General features: G+C 35.1%; 1 protein-coding gene across 1 annotated transcript; it reads left to right on the top strand.

Annotated features, from left to right (window-relative positions):
- The first annotated feature begins 4347 nt into the window (after positions 1 to 4347).
- Positions 4348 to 5050, top strand: LOC130049950 (uncharacterized). Its single transcript, XM_056148203.1, has 2 exons — positions 4348 to 4584; positions 4709 to 5050. Exons 1-2 carry the CDS (start codon positions 4348 to 4350, stop codon positions 5048 to 5050), a joined length of 579 nt encoding a protein of 192 aa, XP_056004178.1.
- Positions 5051 to 12537: the final 7487 nt, after the last annotated feature.

The raw sequence follows: 12537 nt of genomic DNA, 5'->3' as shown, positions 1-12537 counted from the left end.
ACAACAAAAATTCTTGCTTAACAATTAAATCAATATTAATCTCAGGATTCGAAATTACCTCATGTCCGTAAGTCCGAGACTAGTAAAAAACGTGTCGAACTAGTAAACTCTCTATAGCACTAGTCAATACGGACTAGTGAAAATCCGGAAATTCAATCTTAAATTGGTTAAGATTTTAGCAAGATTTGTCTGAGTCTCTCAGATGTTTGAACTTATGGTTGATTACCTGCATGGTTAAGTGTTTGCGTGACTATGACATCCTGATCATCCGAACACATGGAGTGCCAATCTCTACCCAGAGTTATCGTTCCCGCTATGCTCCACTAATACCTCTATCATATCAAAACGTACTAAAATTAACTTAGCATATCAAACTGTAATCATCATATCTAAGCAAATCAAACACTTGTCTGAATTTTATAAACGAAGAAGCTGGTAAATATGAGACACCTGAGCGAATTAAAAGGTTTTATATAAATATTCATTCATCCAATAATACTAGAATAATCATGGAATTCGTTGTTTTTGTGAACTTACTGTAAGATTTTAAGCTTAACACTAAAACTTGTAAAATCATACTTTATAATGCAATAGGTAGAAGTAAGTTTTGTCAAGAACCTTGACATTCAGACGTTGACAGAGGTGTTGTAGCGCAGCGTAATACGCCCTCTGGTGAGAGATTGATGGAGTGCATTCGAGACCGCCGTTCGAGCATAAATTCCTGCGGATTCCAAACACCAAGTACGAATCACGAGAACGGGTTCAAGGTGCAAGAACTGCAAGTAGTGTGGTCTAAGAACATGCATGTTTGTGCGCACATGTTCTCGTCATTCACGACTCTAACACAGGCGTTTATAACACAATAGCTTGTCTTGGTCAATCAAGTGAATTTTATTGACTTTATTGATAAAATTTCTAACTCCTGTGACTTTAAGAACTGAGCATGAAAACAAAGGGAACGTCAATCTCAAACACACTTATGGACGTTTATAAAAGGATTAACTCGGAGGTTACTGTATGCTTCTGAAGATATTGAATGCAAAATAAAGTAGGGTGGTCTTTTCTTTCTGTAGGTGTCCGAAACTGAATTGCTTGCAACTGTGATGTGTTTTGTTTCATTAAATACTATTGAATAAAATGAAGATCATTTAATGATACATGTATACTGGACGGACTGGTGAAATGCTTTGCGGACTAGTGAACATCAATAGTGACTAGTCCGTATGGACTAGTGCTTGGAAAAGTTAATTTCGAACCCTGAATCTATCATTTATTTTTTATAAAAATTACCCGCCGCTAAGAGAGTGGCCATTGAAGTTTAATTTATGACGTCACACTGTCTATTCCGGTTTATTTCATCAGCATCACTGTAAACATGACAAGTCACCAACAGTTAAGTTTGGATCCGTATAGATTTGAGCCTGTTCTTTTGCAAGAAGAAATTGAGAAAAGAATACGTTCGGTCGAGTCGCAGACAAGGCAGACGGTAAACGTTCTTCATACAAATGTCTTAAACCTTAACTTGTTATTACGCAAATGATGGATCCACAGTTTACGTAGTCTTTTCTTTTCAAATGACTTGGTTGAGTCAAGAATTTCGAGAAGAAAAAAACAACCTTTCTTCACATCTCCCCTTCGCATTAGTATAATTAACTGCTTGCCAGGAAGGCATCAACCTATTTATTCGTAAAATCTTCCACATGCACATCTTTGATGATCTCACAGGTGCTTAGGTTCAGGACCCCCCCCCCCCGAATAAGCTACATGAGTTAATTTAATTAATTTTTTTGTTGAAAATATTTCTAATGCATTCCAATGTCTTGCATACTCATAAAGTCCAAAATACATGTAATTCAAAATAAGCCCTTTTTTTTTTAAAAAAAAAAATACCCTCACTGGTTATTATTAGTTCTGTTATAATAACCAGTAAGGATATTTTTAAGGGCTTATTTTAAATTATTTTGGACTTTATGGGTATGCAAGATGTTGTTGACATGCATTAGAAATATTTTCAAGCAAAAATAATTAAATCAACTCATGTAGCTTATTCGGAGGGAAGGGGGGGTCCTGAACCCAAGCACCTGTGGATGATCTTAGAATCTCATCAAAACCAGAACAGACGGTGTGACGTCAAAATTATTGATTTTTGTGGTCTTGACTACAAAAGAGTTACACATCATGGCAGCCTCTAGAGCGCGGGATTTTCAATTTTTTGACGTTTTCAAATTAGTACTGAGGCTTGTTTAGGCCATATATCAACAGAATAGTATGACAAATCTTTATCATATGATTAATCCTATCATTTATCATGTAAAAAGTTTTGGGTTGCCTTTCCATTTAAAGTTATTGACTGAAAGATAAAGTGGACGTGGTCAAATACAACGGATGAATAATTTACATTAGGATCGAAATTCAGAAATAAAAGTAAAAGTAAAACCCAAACCACCACAGATAAAACACTTTAAAAACTCTGTATGTTTATCTCAAAAATCTATTATGAGTTAGTCTGTCCTCTTTGACATATTTTGTAAATACTTTTTCACTACATGAATACTATATATTTGTACATACTCTGACCTTATTCTTACTCAAATGTATATTTATTTATGTATATCTAATGCACCTCATGTATCATATATAATGTGGTTTGAGTGAATAAATGAACTTGAACTTCAAATTTATTCTGGTTTTTATTTTAACACACAACACCACATTTTTTGTATAAAGTGACTTTAGAAATATTTCCCTCTCCGTTCAAACTCTCCGGGGGTCCACGTCGTATAATAGTTTTAATGATTTATTGACCTCTGGTCAATCTACAAGTATATTGAACAAACAATAGGATTTACAGCCAAGAACTGCTGCTACTCAATTGTGACCTGGAGTGGTATTTTCATATCCGAGTCGTAGTTCGTATATCGGACGAAATTCTTCACAGAAAGCAATTAGAACTTCAATATGGTGTCTCCTGTCTATAAATATGAAAAGGAAAAGCTGTGACCTTTTCTTCTACATGTACCTTTCAAAGCATGAAGAGTTTTTTTAATGCAGCTGAACTAGTTTAAAAAGTTATCAACATTCCTTAAACTATATGCATGGATACAGTTGCTTCTAAAGATTTTTTCCTGTCTTTACATATCGAAATTAAAAATAAAAGACCAACAGAAAAGTAAAACGTTAGATTATCGTGAAAGTGATAACGTTTTACTTCCGTGTGCCTTTTATTTTTTAATTTCTTTATATAGATAAATAAACAATGCTATTTTCTAAAATACGATATTCATCAATACCTTAGCTGGTCTGAGTATACTGATATATTGCATGCAGTTCTGACAAAAAATTGGCCTCTTGAAAAATTTAAACTTTAAAATAGGTTGGGCAAATCTTTCAAAATTTTATTACCTTTCATTTATTAGACCTACACATGAATATGCTTTGAAAAACTGTTTGGGATGGCTGCTCTATACAAGAGGCTGAAAAAGTACAACTACATGTATCTGCAGAGCCCTAGAGTCGTTATTGGTCTTCCCATTTTTGCATCCAAAGAATCATTGTAAGTACTTCGATCTGACTGGGAGACTTTGAAAACTGGGCGTTATGCTGCAAAAATGACAACGGTGTTCGAAATTAACATTGGAATGAAACGTACCTATAAATATTTATGTGATATCGTCCCCAAAAAGTATAAAAATGTATCTAAGTACAGCACCCGAAAGAAAGGTCAATCATTTCACTTAACTTCTTTCACAAAACATAACTTCTAATGTAAAACTAATACGGTACCAATTTTGATGCACCAGATGCGCATTTCGACAAATAATATCTCTTCACTGATGCTCGAGCCGAAATTTTGGAAATGGTTCTAATCCGCAGCCGTATAGTTTTCATTATTAAAGATATGCTAATATACACACTAAACGAAGATACAAGGTGAAGATAACGAACAGTGATCAATCTCATAACTCCTATAAGCAATACAAAAATAGATAGTTGGGCAAACACGGACCCCTGGACACACCAGAGGTGGGATCAGGTGCCTAGGAGGAGTAAGCATCCCCTGTACAACTGTCTCCTCAACCATCATTTACACATTCGTAACATTATCAGGTAGCTCGTGAAACTTATCAAATTTAATGGTTCTAAGAAGAAAATTCGTATTGATTTTCAATTAATATAGGTTAAGCGTACATCTAGATGAGCAGTTCATCATGCTCGCTGTGAGAAAGAAAAGCAGATATACGAAAGCGTAGATACCAAGTCTTTAGAGGTGTACCGCCTTGCAAATCAGATGTGAAGGGAGAATGTTGATGTTGTGGGCGACAAACCAGTAAAAATGGCGCAGATGAGATGTCATTGAACCAAGAAGCAAAGGAGAAAGCTTGGCTAGAAAATTATGAAAGGGTGCTTAATGTGGAATTTGACTGGGACCCTGAACACCTAACCGATGAACCACCACTGGAAGGGCCACCTGTCCCAATCACAATTGATATGGTGAAAAAGGCCATCTCCAAGACGAAGTCGGGTAAAGCAGCTGGACCATCAGGAATAGCAGTGGAGATGATCAGAGCCGCAGGTGACACAGGTGTCTCCATGATCCGTGACCTTGCATCTTCAATCGTCCGGGGGGGGCGGGGGGCAAGGTCCCCACTAACTGGGAGCAGAGTTTTATTGTCTGTCTCTACAAGGGCAAGGGTGATGCTCTGGACAGGAGCAACTACCGGGGACTCAAACGGACAGAACAAGTCATGAAAGTCCTGGAGAGGATGTGGACAGCCTCATTAGGCAGTTGGTGACAATCGATGACTCCCAGTTTGGCATCGTCCCTGGCAGAGGTACAACTGACGCAATATTTATTGTTCGGCAGCTGCAAGAAAAATATCTTACAGTAAACAAACGGTTCTGTATGGGGTTCGTGAACCTTGAGAAAGCATTTGACCGTGTTCCTCAGAAGATGATCTGGTGGGCATTGCGAAAACTCAGCGTGGAAGCGTGGATTGTGCGTCTGGTGCAGGAGATGTATGTCAATGCTCGTAGCTGTGTTCGCAGGTGATAGCTACAGTAAGGAGTTTGCTATAAAGGTCGGAGTCCATCAGGGGTCATTACGCAGCCCTCTGCTTTTCATCATCGTACTCGAGGCTCTTTCATGCGAATTTCGCACTGGTGCTCCCTGGGAGGATCTGTATGCAGATGACCTGGTTATTGGATGAATGTGTCAAGAGGCTCCTGACTTAGAAAGAAGCTATGGAAAGGAAAGGACTGAGAGTGAATGCGGGGAAAACCAAGATCATGATCTGCGGCACAGGTCTTGGCCTACATGTACTTCAGGACTCGGACAGCTTCCCATGTGTTGTCTGCCGTACAGGTGTAGAATAAAACAGTAAAAGATGCGTATGTATGCCCTAATTTAGAGATCAAGCGTAGTACGAAATTTATTTTCGGCAATTTTTTCAGTTTTTACGATTTTCCCCCAATGTAATTAGTAATATGCTTGGAGAAGTTCGAGATGAAAAAAAAGCTTTAAAATTTTTGGAAAGTGAATATAGTCACAGGATAAAAAGTCGCATTTAGTTTATGTAAGTAGGACACCATGCCACAGGACAGTCTGTACGAAAATATCAAAATTTAAAAGAAATATGATCCTGTCAATATAAAGGTTAAACTACATGTACAATGTATGTTGTATATAGTTTTGAAAAATTTCAAAGGTCTAGCTGACCACAAATTTCTTATGTGGTCAGGTTAATCTAAGAATGCTGTTGTGTATGTTTTGATATTAAACTACATGTATTTCCATCAAAGTCCCAAGATAACTCAGCAATGAAATTGTTAAAACAACAAGGTGGTTGTATAAGGCTTCCTTGTACACTAGGGCACGTGAGGTGATAATTACGAGAGGTAATGAGGAGACCTATGACAGAGCGGGTTTCAGTGTTCCTAGAAGTACGAAGATCAGCAATGGGTTTTTTTTTTCGCACAGAAACCTACAGCAATTTTTTTATATTCAGCTTGCTTTAAAAACACACACACACACACACACACACACAAATAACTGATTTATATTCCATAATGAAAGGTGAGGATGACGAACAGTGATCAATCTCATAACTCCTATAAGCAATACAAAAAAGATAGTTGGGCAAATACGGACCCCTGGATACACCAGAGGTGGGATCAGGTGTCTAGGAGGAGTAAACATCCCCTGTCGACCGATCACACCCGCTGATCAGGTAAACGGATGTTATCCGTAGTCAAAATCAGTGTGCCAAGAACGGCCTAACAATTGGTATGAAATGTCTACTTTCAATAAAATATCTAAGTATGAAGCAGAAGAGAACGACTCTGTTGTGTCTTTTATTTCGAGCTCGCAGGTATCAAGCCCTAGAACTTCATTCCATGAGATGGGTACACTTCGAATGTGCGAAATTGGTGGTGAGGAATTCAAGACCAATTCTGAATTTCGTAGGCATGTAAAAAGGAAACATCAATCAGAGATATTGTCTTCGTTTGTGACCAGTGCAACACACGCTTTTACACATTATAAAAGAAACATGAAGTGAAAAAAATTACATTGTTTTCTGAATACACGATTTATATATCCGTTTATGTACATTATGAAACGATTATTTTTACGGTATCTTTGTTTTACAGAGATACTACTTATCTTTTGCATTGCATTTTACACATGTTGATTTGTTAATTCATTGAACCAGAAGTGTTCTTAATTTTTACTTGTTATTAAATATATTTCAATGTTATTGCGTTTGTATTGAACTGATAACAACTAGTGAAAACTTTGTATTGAAGAGTAACCTCTCATCTGAGCAGCAAATATTGAAGAAGAAAAAACATCATGGACAAATCTGCTTTTCATTTAGGTTCATATTTCAGCTACAGGAGTGATATTGAGAATTTCTGAGAAAATATCCTTTTTATTTTCTTTCATCAGTATATGCACTCTAAGGTTGAATTCAATGTAATTACAAGAAACGAAAGGTTTTTAAATACAAAAATACTGATATTTACTACATTCCAACAAACACTTTTACCTTAAGTAATTATCCTTGTAAGTGAGTTGGCCTCGATATCTTGCACGACATATGCACTCAAGATTATTAGAATTAAAATGATAGGGAAATTTTTCAAAAGATAATAAATCCCGCTTTAACAATCAAAACTGGTTCCAGCAGACGCATACATATGAAAGGAACAAGTGCATGTGGACAGATGATTAAGTATTGAAAACATGAACATCTCAACATCTTATAGTCTTTATTGTCATTGAACAGCTTTGTGAAATGTAAACCATCATGCCTGAAGAGATTATTATACGTCAAACCATGCTCAGTTTTAATAATTCCATGCAGATATCACAAATGTTAAGTGGTTGGGAATCGAACATGGTCTACATGTGTATATACAATATAAATGTATTTGCTTCTGAAAAATGAAGACTTTTCAACATGTTGATCTTCGAGAACAAGGCTCCTTCTAACGTGTGGCAGAACTTTAGATTCATGTGTGCGGTGAAATTCTCAAACACTTAAAGATTTTCGAGCTGGCTCTTCCGGCTTACTGATAGTTCCTTGCTCCACGTGCTCTTTTAGGTTTGTCAAAACCATGGTTTTAGTAGGAGACATAAAATAGAACACACTTCATTCACTTGGAACTTTTAAGCTTAAGGAAGTCCGCTCCTGACTGGATCTGTAAGAAAAAAAATGCATGTATTTAAGAAAGGGTCCAATCCTGAACCAAAATCGAGGTCCAATCCGGCACGTTTATCGTGGAAACGACCACAGTCCAATCCTGCACATTAGCAAATGTTCAAGTCAAGATATCTATCTAACCAAGGCAATTTAAGGGACAAATCGCATACACTGGTTCAAGTTTTCATCAAAAGGTATGTGCAGAGTCTATTTTACCGAAAGTATCTTTCTTAAAATGCATGAAAACATGATTAGAAACATCTTCGCCCGCTTCGAATTCTATCGAGGCAACATCGTCAACTTCGATCAATGAATTTAGAGTTGTACGTGTACATGAGTAAGAATTCCAACAACCAATCAACTTAATGATGCCTCCCTGGCCAGGCAGTGTTTTAAATTCATAAATTCATCGTCTAATAAGTCGGTAAAATGAAGAGTTTTAAGAGCCTACCTTTGTTTGGAAATGCCGTCTGCCATTTTGTTTTGTCCAATCCTGCACACGATCATGACAGTGAGATAGAGACCAACAGTAGTTCATGCAGTGACTTAAGCGTTCTTTCATCGGATTCAGAAATTTCGAATTAGAGACACAACCATATCTTTTTGAGTCGAAGGATGACCTAGACCACAATCAAAATAACATTTATGCTGTCTTCAACAGCTTGCTAGCTAAGACAGTGAAAAGATCCACCATTATTACGTATGAGCATGGCGAATGCACGATTGTTCAACCAGACTCAGTGAGCGAGCGAGATAAATAACTGAAATAAGGGGTATCTATAAATAAACTAGCATACTAAAAAGAAATTGACCGTGAAGTTGCTCACCTTAAAATTTACCACAATAGCTTAATATACTGCATGAGACTTATATATTCACCCACACAACTTTACATATGGTAATAGACCCCGATTTGACATAAAATTTGTATGCAGCAGACAAAACATCAGCAGCATCTTCAAAAGTGCAAATAATTTTTGTATATATAAGGCACATTCTAACTCCATATCCCACTTTCATTTTCTAGAAATACAGCGTCCTCGAAGTTATGTACTGCTCGGAAAGACCATTGCCAGTTGCCCAAAAGGGAACCAACCCGGAAGACCAAATAAATGAATAAATATGAACTTTTAAACAAATGCCGTTTATTTTGTTAATGTTTTATTTATATGAAATGCATTTTGGATATATGTGTTACTGTAAAACGGGTATTTTCAGTGGATCGAAATTTGTGCGATTTGATTTGATCCGTAAATGGTATCAAATTATATTTTGCATTTCCAGTTTCTGCGATTCCATTATATCTAGAGAAAACTAATTATTTTGCAATTGAATATTTTGAGGATTTTGCTTCCCACAAAAATTGGACAACCGCAGAAAATATACCCGTTATACAGTATCTATGTGGTTTATGTGGGATCCCTGTGTTATAAATGTGTGATTAATGAATGTTCATGTGGAATACATGTTGCATGTTGTATCAATGTGTTATTTATTGCACGTCGGGTTAAACTATTATTTATATGGACTGTATATGGTGTATATATCTATTATGGAATACATGATGGATGCACATAAAATTAGGCAGAAAATCACTATGGTGTTACGGTCTTGTTTTATGAATTATATCCTTCAAGAGTTGTGTCATTGTAATCTGAAAATGTATCAATAACCTACACTGTATAGAGAAGATATGATTAAGACATATTCAAAATTGCGCACATGCAATATAACCCAGAAGTTGAACTCTCTGATGAATAACTTTTACTAATGTTCATATTTTATTGATGCAATTTAGATTAATGAAAATGTTGGTGTTTGGATAATCATGAGGCTTTTTTTTTTTCCTCCAAAATTCTAAGAGTTGGGGAATGCATGAAATTAAATCCCTGCTTACAAATGAAAGTTAATATATATAAGATCCAAATTATATAGGCATGATGCATCATAAAATACTAAATCATGACATCATTATCATTATAACAAGAGAGAAAAAAAATTTTAAATGTTGTATTGTCATGATTAGATACAAGGATATTATCATTATTGCACTAGTTGTTGTTTGTGATTTCAAAATATGACAATTTTTTACGGCATTATATAATTTATCAAATGTAGCCAAATCCAATTTGTAACTCGTAACCAGACAACAGAGACCAATCAGTCCGAGGGCTAAATATATTGTATTAAAACTATGCCATAGAACCCCTGGAATGAAATTAATTTATAGAAATTTATGTCAAATATGACAATGAATATCACAATTACCTAAGATTTGTCATATTCAAATAATGCAGGAATATTTCTTTATAGATAATACAACGTTTCCATGAGAATGGGAGAACTCCGAGGAAACACAAGATCTTCACCGATTAATTTGCATACCACCATCTGGTGTATTTTCGCAAATTATAACTACTTACAAGCCCAAGAGAAAGTTATTTGTATTACATGTACATATTGTCCTGAAATCATTATTCAAACTATATATAAAAAAAAAAAAGACTTCATTTCACTAAACCCTGATATTAAAATCATTTCCCATATATTTGACCATACTATCAAACCAATATTATCATATTCTTCGAAAATCTGGGGTTATTTCAATCCTTTTTCCACAAAATCTACTAACTCTGGTGGTACCATAGACAAAATTTAATCAAACCAACTTTGTGATAAATAACATCTCAAATTTTGCAAATACTTGGTGTACATAAATCTGCAGCAAACTTTGCTGTACTGTCGGAGTTGGGAAGATTCCCCCTTCACTTTGACATATTAAAAAGTATGTTAAGTTACTGGTACAGACTTCAAAATCTTGGTCAGTCATTTTCGCTATTGTTTGAGATGCATATCGAGAATCAAAATTACTTTTTGAACAAAACAATTCATCATGATTTGGTTCTATAAACTGTTTCATAACCAATATTAATGGGGTTAAAGATTTGCCCTTTATAGGGGCATACCAGTTTAAAAAGGCTCTTAAAGATTGTTTATTCATATATTACATCAAAGAATGGCATTCACACCTTAGATTAAATTCAGATAAAAAACTAAGTTGCTTTTCCACTTTTAAACAAAACATTGGTTTTGAAAATTATTTGAGATCAATTAAAAATTTTGAGCAAAGGAGAAGTCTAACACGTTTCCGTATATCAGCTCATAGACTAAACATTGAAAGGGGACGTTACCAAAAAATCTCTCGACACGAGAGATTTTGTCTAAGATGCAACAACAATTCAGTGGATGACGAAAAACATTTTTTATTCTCATGTAGTCATTTATCAGAAGAAAGGGTTATTTTATTCCAAATGATAGACAAATCATGTAAGAATTTTGTAAAGATGGACAGTGATCAAAAGCTTTTCTGGCTAATGACCAATGACGATGAAAATATCCTCATCCAAATTAGTAAGATGATTTTATACAGTGGAATATAATACTACAACTGTTACATTTCATTGCATTATGCACAGTTTCTTTCTTCTTCATATTTTACACTTGTAAGCTGTATTGGCTACTGGGAGTACAAGACCAACAGTCTGGTACAACAATTTACTACCAGACTGTTAACAGGCACTCATGTTTTGTTTTGTTTTATTCTCTCATATAATGCTATTATTCTCTTTTATATAAGTATTCTAACCTTCCTGCTTTAGACATAAAACATTTAGAACAACTGGATCCTGCGTGTAAATATGTAATATACTTACATGCTGTATTCAGTAAGATGATTTTGAACAGTGAAATATGATACTACAAGTACATATCTTTGCTTTGTACACATTTCCTTTGCTTTACACTTGTAAGCTGTCTTGGTTACTGGGAGTACAAGACCAACAGTCTGGTACCATAAATTTACTACCAGACTGTTAACAGGCACTGTCCCTTGGTGCCCCCTGTAATCAAGTCAACAATTCATACCTTCTTTAACATTTTGTATAATTGTTTTAATTTATATAATTATTCTATTCTAACCTCCCTGTATTAGCATAAAACATTCAGAACAACTGGATCCTGCATGTACATGTGTTTTATACTTGTATACTGTACTTACTAAACGATAATCATACTGATTTGATTACAATTTTATATGTATTCACACAACACTATCATTATCCGCTGTCTCAGAAACTGATCAATGTGTAAAACAATTAGGTTATTTTATTGTATATATCATGTTGTGAATTTAAATATTGTCTGCAATCAGTATTTCATATACAATTATAGATATGTGAAGTGCAAAAGTGTGAACTCCGTCAGTATTAGTACTTCTGAATGATTGTTATTTATTTCCATCATTATAATTAATTGCTTGTTAACCTGTACACGCCCCCCGCGGGCCCTTGATTGGTGAATAAACAATAAACATATTGTCGAGGTGTGATTGACAATTATGAGCAGCAATTTCAGTCATTCAAATTGCTGATATTTAGCCGAGTACCGGTGTTATTTTTAAAAAAAAAAAAAAAAAAAAAAAAAACCTTCGTAGCACTGGAAAAAATTAAAACTGACAATCATTCCTAAATAAATTTGAGGACAGATCACTTACAAGTACGTCAAAAAAAATGGCATAATCATGTTATTTGATTCGCACATCTTTCATATACTGTTTATTCCGTCATTTTATAGTAATTCAACGGAATAAACCAAATTTAAAGGGCAAATAACTCTTACACTTTCTCGCGAATCAAATAACATGATAATGCCAAAAAAATCTAGAATATTGCACACATATTGTTCAGTATACACATTACATCGTATTCTTGTATTCATAAAACAAGTGCCGAATTAACCAAGTGCCGAATTCACCAGGGACCGAGTTGACTAGAAT

The sequence above is a fragment of the Ostrea edulis genome, chromosome 9 (genome assembly GCF_947568905.1).
Source record: "Ostrea edulis chromosome 9, xbOstEdul1.1, whole genome shotgun sequence".
NCBI classification, from domain to species: domain Eukaryota; kingdom Metazoa; phylum Mollusca; class Bivalvia; order Ostreida; family Ostreidae; genus Ostrea; species Ostrea edulis.
Note: the sequence above shows the minus strand (reverse complement) of the source record. Positions and strands in the feature narration are given on the sequence as shown.